At 39.1% G+C, this 20,223-nt stretch overlaps 1 protein-coding gene across 2 annotated transcripts in view; it reads left to right on the top strand.

The window, feature by feature from the left end:
* Positions 1-20,223, top strand: part of EDIL3 (EGF like repeats and discoidin domains 3) — a 409,273-nt gene that overhangs the window by 191,453 nt on the left and 197,597 nt on the right. For both annotated transcript variants that reach the window (XM_036309338.1, XM_036309337.1), the window contains one exon: positions 8,019-8,147. In XM_036309338.1, the coding sequence (XP_036165231.1) occupies positions 8,019-8,147 (129 nt within the window). The remainder of the gene's footprint in view (positions 1-8,018; positions 8,148-20,223) is intronic.

The raw sequence follows: 20,223 nt of genomic DNA, 5'->3' as shown, positions 1-20,223 counted from the left end.
TCTGTTAACAATAATATCCCACAATCATTCTGTCAGCAAATATTGGCTAGCTTAAAGGTGCCCCGAAATACCTAGCATGTTTTGGAGGTTTAAAAATGTATATGCATTATAACTACAGAGTCATGAGACAGATTGCTATTTGGGTAATACAACATTCAGAGCGGAACACCCATTGTGCACATGGTGGTTTGGGAAGCTTGTTTTGCGGTGATGTGCGAGATGAAGAGACATGGCAGAGGATGGGAGACTGTGCTCCATGATAAGATGCAGCTGTAGCAATGCTTGTCACTTTGTAAAATAATAGATCCTTTTGCTATATTTTAAAGTTCTACTAATGTTTAATAATACATTTACTTATTGGGTAAAGAAAACATGCCGTTAATTGTGACTGAAAGGATTACATGTGTACATAGAAATAATCTATATAAAGACTTTCAAGTTCAGAATGTTGGCCGAGTATGTCAAAAACACTGCCATTCGCAAGCCCTACTCTAAACAAAAGTTTTAAGTGACTAAAGATCAACCCCAAGAAATCTATATTCTTTCTTCACGATTTCCCTCTGTCTTGCAGTGCTGATCATCCTGGGTGCCACCTAAGAAGGCATCTTGGCACTCTTCCTAGGCACTGTTTCAAAATTAAACTGCTCTCCGATCTCCAAAACCATTGAAATATATTTACCACTCTCTGTAATGAGAGGCAAGTGAAATTAGTTTTAGCTAAGATGTTAATTGTTGATACAAAGGAGTGCTTTGTCAGTCAACTCTAATAATAAATGAGGGCTTTGGTTTCCTTGAACTCAGACACCTTGATTTCAGACTTTTAGCTTCCAGAGCTGTGAGAGAATACATTTTGGTTGTTTGAAACCACCAAGTTTGTGTTAATTTATTAGAGCAGATTTGGGGAACTAATAGAGGTGCTCTATATAAAACACCTACTGGCCACCAGTCACCTCAGTGCCTTCCTGTAGACAGTCTGGTCTTAATTGGAAGAGAAAGTTTATGGGTGAGTCTTTAAGAAATCTCTGTCTAGCCCAGGTTTCAATTTTAATTATCTTTTCAAATATTTTTATATTCAAAGAACAATTTGTCAAATTTGCTGATTCCTAAAATTAAATATTTAAATTTATTTATAGTTTACCTCTCTATCTCTCTCTCTCTCTCTCTCTCTTTCTCTCTCTCCCTCCCCCCCCCCCCCCCCAGAGACCCGTACACGAAATTCGTACAAGGCGCTCGGCCCTCGCAGCCGCGGCTTCGTCCAGAAAGTCATCCAGCTGTCCAGTCTAATTAGCATTATATATATATATATATATATATATATATATATATATATATATATATGTATATATACACATATATAATACCCATAGAAACTTTTCTCCCTCAAATGGCTGAATTTGCCCTTTTCATTTTAAAGGGAGAAAGAGGAATAGGGAAGAGAAGGAGGAGAAAGAGAAGGAGGAAGAGGAAGGTCTAGTGTAAAACCTGCTTTGAGAGCATCAATCATATGAATGTTCCTAAAATAATTCCTTCATTTCCAACTGATTTTAAAATTGAGTGGCAGTGGTTCAAAATGGAAACAGCCAAACTGTTTAAAACTTATTAAATGTAAAACCAAACTAGAATATAAGAAGTTGAATGTAACTTCAGGAACAGTATTTGGAGTGAACTTTTGGGTCATAACTATTTCTATTTCATTGTACTGCTAGAACAATTAGTCAAATTATGTTCTTGCTATTCCCTCATTGGCATGCCATTGTATAATAATGTGCATTCATTTTTAATATCTAAAACCAATGTTTTGGGGCATAGTTTGTAAAATTGACCAAGTCTATGTATACATAATCACAGGAGAGTCTTAACCTATTTACTTCCTAATAATCTGTTTACACACTATAAAGAATTCATGATTTGGGGCACAGTCTCTAAATGTGTGAAAAGCTAACCATGTTACACATATGGGAATGACTTTAATTCTCTACTTTTGGAATTGTGAGAAGGGATGAAGAAAAGGAGCAAACCATATAGATCTTTTGCTTTGGTGAGCAATTCATCTTGTTGACATACATATATGAGCTTGCATAAAAATGCCTGGAAAGCATGCTGTCAAATTCAGTTGTTCATTAATATTGATCACATGCTGTCCCCATTGTGTGAGGAGCTACTTAAAGATTACCTACAAAAGTATTCCAGCAGTATCGATTTTAAAACTCCCTGAAGCCTCTTGTACCTTGAAAGTCCACTTATACTTTCACTGTTAAGAGTGCTATTACCAAGTGTTGTTGTCTAATCAGATAATTGGACTTTTATGAATACTAATTAGAACTGAAGCTCATGATCACCACTCTGTAGACTTCTTTTGTATAACTGGAACACCAAAAAGACACAGACTTTTAAAAAGAGATTTTTGAACTGCAGAGCATTTGAGATTACCCTTGTCTGTCTTGTTTCTATAAGCTCTGAGTGGTTGAATAAAACTTGTTTTTAAATGTTGCTCTGGTATTAAATTATTTTCAAAGTGTATACACACACACACACACACACACACACACACACACACACACACACTAGAGGCCCTGATGCCTGGAATTCGTGCAAGCCGCTGGGGCTCAACCCTCGCGGGCCCACGACCCTGCTCTCCCGCCCATTGGTCGTTTGGGAAGGTCATTGCAGAAGGTCATTCCAGAAGGTTGTTCCAGAAGATTGTTCTGCTGGCCAGTCTAATTAGTATATTAGCTCTTTATTATATAGAAGATAGATAGATAGATAGATAGATAGATAGATAGATAGATAGATAGACAGATGAATAAAACTTTGCTGAAATGTTATAGAAAACATGACATGTTATAGAAAAGACACGAGCTGCCCCAAATACAGCAAAGTTTTGGTCACAAACGTTAAGAATGTAGCCATATTACAAACATTTGCTAATAACCCTGTAACTAAGGAAGTTCTAGAACTAAATTTCCAGAAACTATTACATAAGCAAAAAATATATATTAATTCTGAGCTTAGTATATTCATAGTAAAGGATAGCCATTTAAATTACCTTTAAAAATGAGGTACATAAACTGGATAACGAAATGTTTTCTTGTGTTGTGAGCTTACTCTTCCAGCTGCTAACAATCTCATTCCATTTAAATTATTTTTCACAACTTATTAGCAGAGTGCTCAGCCCATAATAGGTGCCTAATGAATAAATGATATTTAACCAGAAATTAGAAAGAATAAAAAACAACTTCTTTGTCTAACAGGGTCAGGGTCAGTTTCTCTACTGTCCTCATAGTACATGCAACAGTACATGCTATAGGTGATGATTAGTATTTATTAGTGAACCAAGACCTTAAAGTAATACTTTGAGTATCAGAAGAGAGATGAGTATTGGATGGGGAAAACACAGCAACAAACAAAAGTTTCCTAGGATCGGTGATTCTCATATGATTAGCCCACTTATCTCTTGGAGAAAGAAACGTGAAAAATGTTATATGTTTTAAACGTTTCCATTTAACGTCAAAAATAAAACTCTGTCTACCAAGCAAATTTTGTGAGTTGAGACTTTGGGCTATGTACTAACCTACATTCTGATTAGTGGCTATAATTCTTTATTGCCTTACCTTTGCTTAGTCAACATATATCAAATACCTACTGTGTGCTGACCATGACCCTAACTACAGAGAATTTATGGTCCAATGGGAAAAAGAGACTTGCAACCACTCATTTTGACACTCTATCCTGAATACTCCAAAAGAGTATATATAAGAAATATAATATCAGTCCACTATATAATGATTAGGGACAAAAACAAGAAAGAAAGAAAAATAGCCTGCATGTTGGGCAGGGTCCATTTATTTCTTATTTTCAAGGTATAAGCAACAATCTATGTATATAAAACACATTATTACAAAATAGTATTGGGAAATACTTTTGACAATTGTTTTCAAACATAGCTGAACTAGAGTACTGTTAGCATCGCAGAGCCTATCTGTATTCATAATGTCAAATACACCCTGACCCTTTGTTGGAAATACTCTGAAACAGTTCCATTTAGGAAGGCTTTAGAGTCCTGCATTATTTATAGGAATGTGCTTAGTGAATTCATGTTGATTCTGTGCATCTGTCAAGATAACATATAAATAAATACACAGATTTTCAACGTGGCAGGAAGTGTGGCTTAATTGGAAAAGATGTAGATTTGCAGTCAGGCGGATTGTGTTAAAACTTGGATTTTCTAGTTAGACATGTTACTTAACCTCCTGGTGGGCTGTTTTTTTCTTTCTTTCTCTAAAACAAATATATATTTTTATATATTATATTACATTAAAATATTATATATATAATGTATCTTTCATGTTGCCTAGCATACAAGGCACTCCAGACATTAAATCCTTTTCCCATTTGCCTTCCTTCTCCCTCACCCTTTAATGAAAATCACTGAATTTCTTGGGATAGGAGAAATACAATAGTCACAACCTCTGTAATAGGTCATCTTTTTCTGAGACCCAGCTGTCAGCTGAAATCATGGTGTCTTTTGTGTGTAAATAAAATGAGCTCCAACTCTCTAGCTCATGTTTTTTGGGGATCCCAGAGGCAGTGCCCAGATTGCTGGGCAGGCTTCACCTCTGCCCTCAGGAAATATCTAGAGGGTCTAGGACTTTAAACACCTCTGTTAGCTCTGTCTTGAGGCTTCTGCACACAATGAATTCTTGACTCCCTTGGCATCATATGCTGTAACACTTCTTTCCTTCTGCCAGGATGAGCCAGAGGAATGCTCAGCCCTCCCCCTTGGTTTCCCCAAACACCACACACAGGTCTGTGTCTAGCAGATGTGAGTGCATATCTGGGTACTCCAGCAGAGAGAGTTCACATAAGAGCTGTGCAGACCCATGTCAACTTGAATTGTAGGCATCACAATTTCTTACGGGCTACTTTTCCTGACATATTACACATCACAACTCTCTGCCGGACCCCCTCTCTTCCTGAAGTCTCCTTCCAGCTCTGCCTCTGGGGTCGCCTCTCCTGGGCTTCCCCCTCCACCCCTATGCTCTCCCCTTTATTGCACAGGCCCACGAACTCATCCTCGGCTGCTAGCTACGTTCTACTTCTCCACAGATGCAGCAGGCTTGAGAAAAGAGTGTCATCTCTCCCAGGATCATATTTGCCCTTCTTCAAAGTAACTTCCATCAGCCACGTGCTTTGGAGTCACAGCTTTAACAGTTCCCAAGAACTGGCAGAGCCTTATTAGTTCTTTTGTTGTTTTTTGAGAGGGTGGTGGCGTTTGTGGTGTTTTTTTTTTAATCCTTCTCTCATCCCACCAACTCTGTGGAAGGGAACATGGAAAATATTTATTTTCTTTCTTATATAAATTGCATCACTCTCTTGAGGGGTCAGGAATAGCTTAATCATTTTTGGTTTTAATAACTTTCTTCCTCTGAGATTCAATTCCTTAAACCCAATTTTCCTCGTATTAACTGCTCTTTTTGGGGGGGAGGGAAACCACTGCATGCTGATTAGACTTTGTTTTCTCATTGGCAAAATGGAAAGATGGGAGTGGGTATCTCCGAGGCTCCTTATTTGTTTGAAAGTATGTAATTCTTTGACTATAATTATTTAGATTTATTTTTAGTTTAGCAGTTAATGTTTCCAGTTAATAACATAGGTCTACATCATCTATATTTTTAATTTGAAGTGAAATGGTGAATCAAAACTCTAATAACGTTTTTATTCTCTTTTCCCTAATTAGTTGATTCTCTAAGGAAGGGTCTCTTTTAGAATCACACATTCTTAGTTTGCAACCTAAATGTATCACTTATAGAAGTTTATTTGAGATACATTATCTAATCTCTCTGACCTTCATTTTTTAAGAATGTAAAAGAGAATGGTAATGACAACTATCTCATCAAGTTACTGTGTGGAATCAGTGAGATGATTTATGTGAAAATAATTTGTAAATTATAAGTCATCATCAAATGTTAATTCATTTGAAAGGACAAAACAACTAGAAACTGAGAAAGAAGAGGAGAAATATGTTCTGAAGCATGATTGGTACTTCTTAGTATTAGAAGAAAACGATTCAAATTGCCACAAACTGATGATTGGTAATGCACCCTCTTCCTGTCTCAATCATTGGCAATGCATTTCCTCATGGGCTGGTGTTGGTTTGTTTAATTGACATGTACTTCCCTGCACTCAACTGCCCACTTAAGAAAATGTACTGGTATTGAGAAATCTGGAGAAAGATCACAGATACATTGATTTCTTTTCACTCTGCAAAGCCAGCCCTATCAAGAAGTAAAGATCCAGCCACGATAGAGTTGCCACATTGTTTCCTATGTCATGCATTTCTTTATTTGGTCCTTCAACCACTAAGTTTCACAAAATTTTAAACCGAAAAACACCAAGTGTCAAAGACAGCTGCTGGAGAAAGAAGTAGAGTTAGAAAGTCTTGCCTCAATGCAAGATGACATTGCCCAGCCCCTACAGTGGTTCCTGTTGCTGACGTCCTGTCCCACTGCTCAAAGTGATGACGGTGACTTTCCCTTTCTCTCCGTAAGTCCTTAGGTGGCTTTGACCCTTGCTTGAGTACCATTCACTATTGCACACTTCCAACAGCCTTGCCTATTGAAGCTCCCACCGGTTGTCTCAAGTTATCACTATTCTTGTGCCAAACCCTTTTGCCTTCACTCTAGTCTGTTCTGAAACTATTTGCTCTTTTTCTTGACTGATAGCCTCCAGGACTCTGAATTCACACTTCACACATAATCAGATACTTGGTTACTCCTGCTTTCTTTTTCTGATACATACGTCTTAACTTTCTCTTCAGTGATTTCTCGTTCACTTATACAGGCGTTTTACTCTGTCCAATTAAAACAGACAATAAACAAAATTATAGTATACTGTTTCCCTTGGTGTTTCTTCATCACCCAGGATAAGCTTTTTCTTTCTTCAACTTGTCTCTTCCCTTCTTCGGAATCTCCATTCTGGAATCTTCCCTGAGTCAATTTGCATCTTCTAAAAAGCCAACTATGAGACACAATTAAAGGTGCCAAGGATTTACTGGGAGATGGTTGTGATGAACAAAAGGGGAGAGGAAGCAGAAGTAGGAGCCTGTTACCTCTAAAGGGTTAAAAGGAAGGAAGGCAGATTGTATAGAAAAACCCTTAGTTTGGCATGACATTTGAGAAAACCTCAACCATACCAAAGGAGCACCCCGAATAAAGAAGGTGCATTAGGGGAGTTCCAGGTCTGGGTAGACTGGCCCAGCTCTACACCCCACAGTGCCGGCATGGTTCTCTCCAGGAGAGCCTGAACACCACTGCATATTGGCCTCACAGGAACCAGTCACTCTAGTGAAGTCATTTTCTCAACACTTATAATTGACTATTACCCTTTCTCTATATTTGCAACTTTTGTTGAGCTATTCTTATGGATTGGCAAAACTTATGATTCTCCAGAAGTATGCCCCACCACCAACTCTCAATACATAGTCTATAAAATATTGCAGCCAGCTATATCCACATCACTTGGCCTATATGGCTACAGTCAATTTGCAGGTTTATTCTCTCACCAGCAGGGTACAGAGCTGCCTGAATAGCTGCAGGAATTGCCATCCAGTATTAGTTTGTAAACATGCAAAAGGCATGTTACAATTCTGAGACCTTAAAACCTACACTTAGTGCTAATTTTTTGCATGCTTAGTATGTGTGTCAGACACTGCTCTGTTTTTTTTAAAAAAATCTGTATTATTACTATTTGAGGTAGATTCTATTAGTATTGACATTTAATAGAAAGTGATATTGAGGCAAAAAAGGGTTAAATAAACCCTTCAAGACCACAGGGCTAGGAAGTGGTTCAACCAGGATACAAGCCCATTGATCCTCATAGCTGACACAACTCATATATTTTGCTATGCCATTAATATTCAAAACACTTCTCTATAAAACGGTTAACCATAAAATGTTGACCTAATGTCTACTTTAGAGCATATGCATTATGCAGCAATATTTTTTTTTTCTGTCTTTCAGGTCCCTGCATTCCTAATCCATGCCATAATGGAGGAACCTGTGAAATAAGTGAAGCATATCGCGGGGACACTTTCATAGGCTATGTTTGTAAATGTCCCCGAGGATTTAATGGGATTCATTGTCAGCACAGTAAGTTATCCATGGTCATTGTGCTTTTATTGTTATTGATTGCAAAGTATACAAGTCATTATCATTTTTGTTTGGAGTGGAATAATAGAATCTCTGAGCAGCGAAGAGCCCTGGCAGTTGGCTAATGCTGCTTCTTGCACACTGAATACACCACCTCCCCAGGCAAGGCCTCCTAGACTGTGTTCTGTCCTCTCTGTGGCATGGGGACTGTCGGGCTTTTGTTGCCCTTTTCATTATTGTTCAGCCACACTTGCAAAATGTAGCTCTTTATATTAAACGGATACCTGTCTCTTTCTTTTATAGTTGTCATGAAGCTACATTCTTCAAGATTTCCAGATATAATTTTGCAGACTAGCTTGAGAGATGATACCCAGAAAATAAAACACCCTCCCTCCCCCTGCTCTATCTATAAGCCAGTTTCCTCCTTCTTAACATGTTGGCATTTTTGCATGAAAATCTTTGAAAGTTCAACAAGTGTGGTATTTGCACTTTTCTCCTTTATCCCCATTCTTATTTATCCTGGGAAGTTAAACAAAATATATCCACTTGTGATGATTTCTTCTCAGAAGTAAAGCTCAGCATAAATGCCAAATGAGCCGGGGGGGGGGGGGCCCTTAACTGCTTCAGGGGTTCAGCAAGCAGGACGGCCACACTGGCCTGTCAGGGAGGCTCTCACAGAGGCTGCGGCCTGTGAACCGAGTCGTGATGGGGGATAGGATGTTGGCCAGAGGGAGGAGAACAGGGGGATGCATGACACATGGTGGGACTCGTGGAGACAGGAGCCTGAATAGTGGTCATTAAGACCTTGGTGTTAGGAATGCCTAAGCCCAAGGTGGGTGTGTCAGTCAGAGCCAGATTTCCAACCACCAGTAAAAAATATAGTGTGTCTCCTGGCTCTGAGACTTTGGGGGCATTTTATACTTTTCTGGGGACTTGCCATCCCCGGGAGTTTGTGGAATTCTGTGAAGCCTGTGAGAGGACAAGGGGCATTTGTGCTCCTTACAACCGGCATTTGTAATTGTCTCTGAGCTCAGGTCACCGAAGAGGAACTGAGAGCTACTGTTTTTCTCAGCCTGGGTCCTGACTTGCTGAGGCTGATTCTCCCCTATGGTGGCATCATTGCTCAGCCTCCACACATGAATCCCTCAACACTTCCCCAGAGAGACAGAGTTGGGAGCCCAGAATCCTGGTTGCCCTTCATTTAGTTGATGTTTACTAAATCCCATGAAGACAATATCCCAAACTCACTTATTAACAAAACTACAAGATGTGTCAGAGTAGTGCCCAGAAGAAGACAGTCAGGCTACCCAACTTGAGCTCCTTAATTCAGAGCTGCCTGCATACCGCACACACACTTACAGAAGATCCCTCCCTTGGAATTAGAACAGTGCTCAGAGGCAGGAATTACACCCAAAGGTCATACCCGCCCAACTTCCTCTTTTCTGTGCTGCAGGGCCTCAGGAGAGAGAGAGGGTAAAAATACACAGGCAGATTCTTACCGTTAGGAATCCTTAAAAAGGCAGTGTCTGGAAGGCACGTGACGATCCTAATGTCACTTAAATATTTCATATTTATGAGTCACTTCACCCTAAACTACTGTTGATGTCAATGAGAAGTTGGGGCTAGCCCTTAAACCAGAGGTTGGGAAACTCCAAATCTAAGTTCCAATTAATATCTGTACAACAACACAAAACTCTTCTCACACCTCTGGGCTTTGTTTTCTTCATATTGTGAAGAAATGTTTTCGTTTCAGTTATCTCTAATAGCCTAGAAGTCCCGTTGTAGACATCCAATCATCATGGGTGACATACACAGGTGGGGCGCAGTCCACCTGCCTCTGACTCCCACACATTGGCTGGACGTGAGCCCTTTCAAAAGAACCATCATGTTTGGAGAAATAGAACAAATCATTGTTGTCCCCATTCTATATAACAGCAGTTCTCAACCTGTGGGTCGTGACCCTTTGGGGGTCAAATGACTCTTTCACAGGGGTCGCCTAAGACCATCGGAAAACACATATATAATTACATATAGTTTTTGTGATTAATCACTATGCTTTAATTATGTTCAATTTGTAACAATGAAAATACATCCTGCATATCAGATATTTATTATGATTCATAACAGTAGCAAAATTACAGTTACTAAGTAGCAATGAAAATAATTTTATGGTTGGGGGTCACCACAACATGAGGAACTGTATTAAAGGGTCGCGGCATTAGGAAGGTTGAGAACCACTGCTCTACAGTAGAATATCCACATTTTTCTCTCATAGATTACACCATCCTCAAATAAGCTCATTAATCCACATAACATGTTGAATTTCAAGACTTATTGTGAAGCACAAAGAAACCCCCCACAGCAGCTGATCTCCCACCAACTGTAAATCCATGTTAGGAATTTCAGTGGAAAGCCCTAGGCTTTACTATTCAATTCAGAACTGGGATTTTGTGGTGTAAACAAGTTGATCCCTATTCTCTGAAGTGCATCACTATTAGAAGCAACAGAAAATGGAGGGAAAGAACTGGTTTTGGAATCAGAGACCTGGATTTGACACCTGACCTTTACAGTTATTGGATAAGTGACCTCAAGCCAATCACTTGACCTTTCTGCAATTGAAGACATAGAAGTTGAGGAATTGAACTGGAAATAGATTATCTTTGTTTCACACCAGCTAGGAGAGTATTATGACTAAATGGGTAGCTTGCTTACTGTATAAAGGTTATCAAGCCTTCCTCTTTATAGATTAAATTGAAAGAATTTAAAAGCCCTGGGAGCCCCGAGAGCTTTTCCAGGTAGGAGAAAACCAAAGCAGCACTTTTAATGCCTTGCAAGAACTTGTAGGCATTTGGGTTTTCCCTCCAGTGGTAATAGTTTTATGGCCCAGATATGTTCTAAAACCTTGATACTCAATGTGTGGTTATGCATTAGCGATGCCTGGAAACTTGTTAGAAATGCACATTGTCAGGTGCCACCTTAAACCAACTAGAATGATCCCCAGTTGACACCCAAGGATATTGAAGTTTGAGAAATACTGCCCAAGGCTCTCAGTAGCTAAAAGTAATCATCTCATAAATTAAGGTAGCAGCTTTGCATTCAGTTACAGAATGGTAATTATAGGCAAAATATTTAGTGTGGCTTTTGCAAATCAAAACTTTATTGAAAATCAATGAAAATGAGAGATTACCACTAGAATATGACATTCCTTTTGGGAAAAGAATTTTAAAAATTCTTCAGACATTTGCATATGGGGGAACTATTTAATTTAGTTCTATATGACAGAATGTGAATTAAATATCTCTGGTAATATAGCTAAGTAGTTAAAAAAATTTATGTTTCATGATACAGACATGACAAATACATAGTCAATACATATACTTTAATGATTAATTTGTCAATATGCTGCAAATTAGGAAAAAAGGCTTTAGTACCAGCATTAATATTACCTATATATTCTTTTAAAAAATAGTAAATATTAGTTTTTAGAACGGCTTTTGGTTTGTGGAAATATTGAACAGCGCATTATTATATATCTCTCCTACGTAGTTTCCCCTATTATTAACATCTTGTATTGATATGCTATGTTTTTTGTAATTGATAAAATAATGTTAATACATTATTACTCAATATTTTGGTTTATATTTTGGTTCACTGTTTATATTATAGAGGTATTTAGTTTTTAAAAAATACATAATATCATGTATCCACCCTAGCTTCATACAGAATAGTTTCACTGACCTTAGTGCTCCACCTATTCATCCCTTCTCCCACCCACTGCCCTGGGCAACCACTGTTTTTTTTTTTTTTTACTATTTCTATAGTTTTCCTTTTCTAGAATGTCACATAGTTGGAATACTATAGTATGTAGTTGGAATCATATAGTGTGTAGACTTTTCCGACTAACTTTTTCACTTACCAGTGGCATTTAAGGTTCTTCCATGTCTTTTAATGACCTGACAGTTTAAAAAAAAAAATGCTGCATCATATTTCATTTTATGGGTGCACAACAGTTTGTTTATTTATTCATCTATTTGAAGAACATTTTGTTGCTTTCATTTGGGGAATTTATGAATAAAGTTGCTACAAACATTCAGGTGCAGGATTTTGTTAGACCTATTTTCCACTCATTTGAATAACTATCTGGGAGTGTTACTGCTGGATGAATTGGTAAGAGTACATCTATCTTTATAAGAAACTTTAAACTGCCTTCCATAGTGGCTGTGTCATTTTGCATACTTATCAGAGGTAAATGAGAGTTCCTGTGTCCTGTATTCTCAATAGCATGTTTTTGTCAGTGTTTTGGATTTTAGCCATTACATATACTTTTTTTGTGGTAATGAGAATAGCATCAGGTTATAACTTTATTAGACTAATAATGAGTAATAATTGTTTTATATAGAATTACCAAATTATACATGTTCTTAAAATGTCACACAATAATATGAAACATGTAGTATGTATATGTATATAGATGTGTGTGTATGTGGGTGTGTGTAATTATAAAATGTAAATTACAGAATGAATTAAATACCAAAATTGTCTAGAGTTTAGACTTTTGTAAGGCATTCATTCCTAAGCAATCAGTTTTCTGTTGGGAGCCAAATATAATATGGCTAAGAGTAATCGTATTATATCTGTTGCCAGTAACAAATCTAATGCCTTAGGGAGGGACCATTTCTTTATTCCCAGAACTCTTTGCCCATCTTACCAAGGAAGCCATTCTGAGCTTTCTTCCCTACCTACACAGCACGGCAGCCTTGGATTCCTTTTAAGAGCACATTTTCTTGGTTCCTATTCTTTGAGGAAGAGGAGCTGTTCCACGTGCCCACCAAGCCCAGAAAGAAAAAGGGACTGCTACAGAAGTGGCCCATTTTATCAGATTAGCTCAAGATAATATGCTCTCTAGTCCCCTTTCCCACTGAGAAAGTTGGCCAGAAGAACATCTAACCTAAAATTTTCCTCTTTGTATATTATAATAACTATTGTAAAACCATTTGGTCTTTTTTTTTTTAAGTATATTTTATTGATTTTTTTACAGAGAGGAAGGGAGAGGGATAGAGAGTTAGAAACATCGATGAGAGAGAAACATCGATCAGCTACCTCCTGCACACTCCCCACTGGGGATGTGCCCGCAACCAAGGTACATGCCCTTGACTGGAATCGAACCCGAGACCCTTGAGTCCGCAGGCCGACGCTCTGTCCCTGAGCCAAACCGGTCAGGGCAAACCATTTGGTCTTAATGGTATACTATTGATCAATTGATTTATACATTTGACAAATACTTACTGAGTCATTTTATTCGTGTACCTTACCTATTTCACTTTTCTCAGAGTTAGCCAATGAGATTTGCTGTTTTAAAGAGCACTGCTAGTTGTATTAATAACATATTTGGCAATTGCTTGTTTTATTTGTTAGGTGGTGCTTGTTAAACATACAGAATCTGGTCCCACCTCAGCCTTTTTTTTTATTAATTAAATCTTTATTGTTCAGATTATTACATTTGTTCCTCTTTTTTCCCCCCATAACTCCCCTCCAGCCAGTTCCCACCCCACCCTCCTCCCTCACTCCCCACCCACTGTCCTCATCCATAGGTACACAATTTTTGACCAGTCTCTTCCCGCATCCCCCTCACTCCTTCCCCCCCCCCCCAAGAATAGCCAGTCCACTCTCTTTCTATGCCCCTGATTCTATTATAATCACCAGTTCATTCTGTTCATCAGATTATTCACTTGATTTTCAGATTCACTTGTTGATAGATGTGTATTTGTTGTTCATAATTTGTATCTTTACCTTTTTCTTCTTCTTCCTCTTCTTAAAGGATACCTTTCAGCATTTCATATAATACTGATTTGGTGGTGATGAACTCCTTTAGCTTTTTCTTATCTGTGAAGCTCTTTATCTGACCTTCAATTCTGAATGATAGCTTTGCTGGATAAAGTAATCTTGGTTGTAGGTTCTTGGCATTCATCAGTTTGAATATTTCTTGCCACTCCCTTCTGGCCTGCAAAGTTTCTGTTGAGAAATCAGCTGACAGTCGTATGGGTACTCCCTTGTAGGTAACTGACTTTCTTTCTCTTGCTGCTTTTAAGATTCTCTCTTTGTCTTTTGCTCTTGGCATTTTAATTATGATATGTCTTGGTGTGGTCCTCTTTGGATTCTTTTTGTTTGGGGTTCTCTGCACTTCCTGGATTTGTAAGTCTATTTCTTTCACCAGGTAGGGGAAGTTTTCTGTCATTATTTCTTCAAAGAGGTTTTCAATATCTTGCTCTCTCTCTTCTTCTGGCACCCCTATAATTCGGATGTTGGTATGCTTGAAGTTGTCCCAGAGGCTCCTTACACTATCTTCATATTTTTGGATTCTTTTTTCATTTTGCTTTTCTGGTTGGGTGTTTTGCTTCTTCGTATTTCAAGTCTTTGACTTGATTCTTGCGATCCTCTAGTCTGCTGTTAGGAGTCTGTATAATATTCTTTATTTCAGTCAGTGTATGCTTAATTTCTAGTTGGTCCTTTATCACAACCTCGAGGGTCTCATTAGATTTCTTATAGATCTCATTAAGTTTATCAGTGGTTTCTAGAAAATTCTTGAAAAACCTTAAAAGTGTGGTTTTGAACTCTATATCCTATAGTTTGCTTTCCTCCATTTCTGTCACTTGTGTCCTTTTTCTTTGTCTCTGCATTTCTTATGCTTCCCTGTATTGATAAAGTGGTTTTCTGTGCTACGTGTCCTCTAGGGCCCAGTGGTTCAGCCTCCCCAATTACCTGAGGAGGACACTCTTGGTGCACCCCCTTGTAGTCTTTGTGCACAGTCTTGTTGTAGTTAAGCCTTGATTGTTGTAGGTATCACTGGGAGGAATTGACCTCCAGGCCAATTGGCTGTGAGAATCAGCTGTGTCTGCAGTGGGAGAACTTCTGTGCTGGAGACACCCCTCCGGGGCAAGACTTGCTTCAATGGGGCTTTGGTGCTCACTGAGTCTGCCCCCTGAGTGTGTCCTTTATGGTTCCAGGGGGCTGCAAACTGGATAGTCCCACTCTGACCTCTGGGTTTCCTGGCTCCTGGATCTCTAGGGAGGTGCTAATCTAGCCTTTGCCTCAGGCTATCCAGCAAAAGCCTCCCTGTAGGGCTTGGATGGGGCTGGTCCCACGGGATTAACAGGGCGGGGCTAGCAGTTATGGCTGTTCTCAGTCCTGCCCTCAGAGATGCTGCTTCTCAATGTCCTGGTAATTGCTGTAAGCCCCTTGGAGAAAAAGCTGCCCTAGGGTTCTGAGCGATGCCAGACAGTCCCGCTTCTCTTGTATGAGTCTGGGTCCCTAGAGACTTGCCCGGAACTGGAGCTCAGAGCCTGAGACTCCCTCCTGATTGAAAATGACAACCTCACCCTCAGCCACCAGCTCACTCCACATGCACCTCTGCATCTTAGTATTTTACTTCCTCACTGCACCTCCTCTGAGTCTCGGTATGCTTTTTTCTTTCCTTCTAGTTGTAGAATTTCCACTCAGCCAGCCTTCCTGTGGTTCTGGATGATGTCCGTTCTGTCTTTTAGTTGTATTTTTGAAGTGGTTGTTCAAGGCAGCAAACTCCTGTGTTTACCTATGCCGCCATCTTGGTTTCTCCCCCCACCTCAGCCTTATTGAATCAATATCTTTGGTCAGTATCCTGGATATAGTTAATGTAGGGAGCGGCTGGCCTGGCACAAGTTAAAACATCTATATGATCCTTACACGCCCCAAGTTGAGGACAACTGGCTTAAAGAATGACCTTTCATTTCCAAATTATACTGGAGGAAGCATGCTGTAAGGGCGATAATTCTGGATTAGACCTGGGTTTTGATGCTGTTCTATTTTGATCAAGTGATGGAAAGTCAGTTAACACTTAATGGTTCTGAGCTTCAGTTTTCTTATAAAAAATTCAATTTAATTCAATTCAACAAACCCTGAGAACCTCACATTGTGTTATGTTCTGGAAATAACATGCTTATGAAAATTGGATTTAATAATCCTTTGCCCTGCTTCCCTATGCCTAATGGACTAATATTTCTTAATTTATTGGTGCTTCTTATTGGTCCTTAATATTTCCCTTACTTTGAAATAATTTTAATTGTAGTTTTTTAGAAAAAAATAGTAGGAAGCTCCATTTGTAGCTTTATGCTTTTCTGTAAGAATTCCTATCTTAACATGCTTCATTCTAATAGGTAATTATTTATTTATTTTTTAAATTACTCTTTCTAATTTTGCCTTGATGGCCTCTTTATTTTCGCTTTTCCACTAGAGGATGAATTTGCTCTAATAAAGTATTATCTTCAAAGCTGCATGGAATTACTTGGAGTTACAACTGACACTTGTAAACTATATAACTTACATGGGTTAAATATAAAGACCTCTAAGAAAACTTTCAAAATGGACTCATCTCCAACCCCCAAAGATTTTTCTGACTGTGGGTAGAGATTTCAAATTGTCCTGTTCACTGTTGTTTTTGCAGGTAAATGTTAGCCCCCTGGCTCTATAAGGCAGATGTTCTTAAACTTGGTGTACATATAAACCATCTGGCAGTGCAGATAAATATTCAGATTTCTCTTGCTCATTCATAGATATTCCAATTTAATAAATTAAATTTGGACCCAGATCTGACTACTAACAAGTACCCTAGTGAACCTGACACCAATGATTCTAGAACACTGGTTCTCAGCCTTGGCTGCACATTAGAGTCACCTGGGGACCAATGAAAAATACTGATGCCTAGCTCCCACCCCGGAGATTCTTATTCAACAGTTCTGGTGTATGGTGTAGGCATTAGGAGCTTTAAAACTTCCCCAGATGATTCTAATGTGCAGCCAAGGGTGGGAGTCAGTGTTCTAGAACCATGCTGTGAGGAATTACTATGCCTTAAAGGGAGATAAGCAGAGAAATACTCAAAGAGAAACCAAGCTTAGGCTACACACATGGAATCCCAGACTAAATGTATAATCATGCAAACTTATTGAATTTTATTTTCATTCAGTCTTTGCTTCCTATACTGCAAATTATCTTACAGCAAGAACCCTTAAAAGATTGAAAGAATCAATCCAGAGGAACATATTAACTTACCGTCCTTAAAATATATTATCCCTTAGAATTCCAAGGCATTTTTATTTGGCTGTTTTCATCCTTTGTGGGAGTCTCACAAAATGCACCCTCCTGGCAGATGTATAGAATGGATGTTTACATAGAGATGCTATTCAAATGCAGATGTTGTGATATTTGCAACGAAATTCTCAGATAGTCACAAACTCAAAATATTTTAAAATTGCTATTTATATAACAGCTGGACAGTCTTTCCCCCCTGTTACTTATTGAAAGAAATCTGATTGTCAGTAAAACATAGACTCTGAACAGAAATATGTTAAACAAATTTTGCCAGAAGGTTATACTCATGAAGGTGGTGTATTTATACTAACAGAATTGCTATATTTATACTAATAGAACTGATTCACCTAGGATTTTATAAAGGATCTCTCCAGGAATAGAGATGGTACCACAAATACAGATCTGTAAAAAATGGTTGTGTGTAATCCAAATTTTCTAGGCCTCCTAGCTTGTGGTGAAGTTAAAATTGATTTCCAAATTCCTGTTGCTGTTAGCTGCCATTTTCATACCATTTGCCCATGTAGAACCTCATTCTCCTCTGAAGTCCTCCAAGTCCTGTCAGGAAATAAATTATTTTTTCACACATGAAACACGTATTTTATGAGAGCTTACTTATTATTACTAGGTTGGCACAAGTGCTTAGGAATGAATACAAACTCCCTGGCTCTGCTATTGATCCCACCTTGAAAATACAGCTCAGGGGCAGGCTACTCTGTCTTCTGCTGGTGGCCACCAGGCAACTGAGATGCACATGATCTGAAGGATATCAGGGCAATCTGAGTCAATTTAATGAGAGTGGGTTGTATTGTGTTTCTTGGGATTGAGAGTTGTATGGCTTTTCCTAGAGCAGTGATGGCAAACCTTTTGAGCTCGGTTTGTCAGCATTTTGAAAAACCCTAACTTAACTCTGGTGCCATGTCACATATAGAAATTTTTTGATATTTGCAACCATAGTAAAACAAAGATTTATATTTTTGATATTTATTTTATATATTTAAATGCCATTTAACAAAGAAAAATCAACCAAAAAAATGAGTTCGCGTATCACCTCTGACACGCGTGTCATAGGTTCGCCATCACTGTCCTAGAGACTCACACACCCTTTTACTGCTCAGCCTTTCTGCTTCCTGCCCTAACTGCCCTTTCATTCAGGGCTCAAACTGACACCTCAGGCAGGTTGGGGGACAGGTGCCATGTCTCTACCATGGAGAGTTTCTGCAGACTCATTTCACCACATTCAGTTATAAAAGCAGTAGCACTTGTGCACATGGGAATGCATCTCTATATGGCTCTGAGGTGTAGTCATTCAACAGGCATATGCTTACACCTGACTCTGTGCTAAGCACTCTTCTGGACATTGGGATGTAACACTAAACCAAAGTAACCAAGTCCTTGGTATCATAAGACTTCCATTCCAAGAGGGAAAAGGGATAATAAAAACTATGACAAGCATATTTACTATACAGCCCAGCAATTGCACTCTTGGGCATTTATCCCAGAGAAGTGAAAACTCAAGTTCACACAAAAATCTGTATTGGATGTTCATGGAAGTTTTATTGGCAATACCCCAAAACTGGAATGGACCCTGGTGTCCTTCAACAGGTGAATAAACAGTGGTGTGTGTGTGTGTGTGTGTGTGTGTGTGTGTGTGTGTGTGTGTGTGTGTGTATTTAGTGGCATACTCACTGCTCAGCGATGAAAAGGAAGGAACTGTCTCCAGGAAAATTAAGCTGAGTAAAAAAGGCTAATCCTAAGAGGATATTTACTAGATAACTCCAATTATAAAACATAGTTGAAATGACAAAATTTTAGAAATGGAGGACAGATTAGTGGGTTCCAAGTGTTAGAAAGTAAGGAGACAGAGGTGAGTGTGTTTATAAAGGACAACATGAGGTATCCTAATTGGGACTATTCAGTTCCTACACAAACCTACAGATATGATAAGATTATATAGCATTATAGTCACACAAATAAGCATAAGTAAAACTAGAGAAATATGAATAAGATTGATCTGTTAATATCAATATTTTAGTTATGCTTTATATCAGAATTTTGCAAAATGGTAACTAATTAGTGGAACTAGATAAAGTGTACATGGCATGCTTCTGTGTTATTTTTTTACAAGTGTACATGAATCTAAAATTATCTCAATTGAAAGTTGAATTTAAAAATATAACTTAGTATTGCATAATATCAAGTACTAATATATATTACTAGAGGCCTGGTGCATGAAATTCATGTGCGGGTACGGTCCCTAGGCCTGGCCTGTGATCAGGGCCATCTTCCCAGGCTGCCTGCTGCTGGCCCCGCCCCCCACCGCCACCCATCCCCGGTTCCTCATTCACCATCAGGAGATTGGAGCCTGATGGCTGGGAGAAGAGACCAAGGGGTCAGCCGGCCCCACTCCCCCCCATGGGCCGCCCCCTGTGTGTGGAGCAACTGGTGGGGTGGGGGCCTTGGCCTGGTGCCACTTGCATCCCCCCACCACTCACTCTCGGTTCCCCATTCACCATCAGGTGATCAGAGTCTGCTGGCTGCGGAAAGGGACTGAGAGGTGGTCAGTGCGCCTCATAGTGACTGGTGGAGTGATCGTTCTGATCGTTCTGCCATTAGGGTCAATTTGCACATTACCCTTTTATTATATTGGATAAGGATAGGGACTATGGAGCAGAGTTATTTGAGTGCCATTTTAGAGCATGGCCACCGAAGTTCTCTCCTGCCATGTGACCTTTGAGCAGAGACATGAATGAAGTGAGAGGGCCAGGCAGGTAACCAGATGAAGTAGCAAACTTAGAGTCCTAAGACAGATATGCTTGGAGAATAGAGAATGATGAGGAGAGGGGTGAAGAGGAGACCTGAGCAGTAGTCAAGGAACAGAAGATGTAGGGCTTCATAAGCAATAGAGAGGACTTCGTGTTTGATTATAATTGTGGAAGGGCACCTTTAGAGGCCGGAA

The sequence above is a fragment of the Myotis myotis genome, unplaced genomic scaffold (genome assembly GCF_014108235.1).
Source record: "Myotis myotis isolate mMyoMyo1 unplaced genomic scaffold, mMyoMyo1.p scaffold_m19_p_5, whole genome shotgun sequence".
Taxonomy (NCBI): Eukaryota; Metazoa; Chordata; class Mammalia; order Chiroptera; family Vespertilionidae; genus Myotis; species Myotis myotis.
Note: the sequence above shows the minus strand (reverse complement) of the source record. Positions and strands in the feature narration are given on the sequence as shown.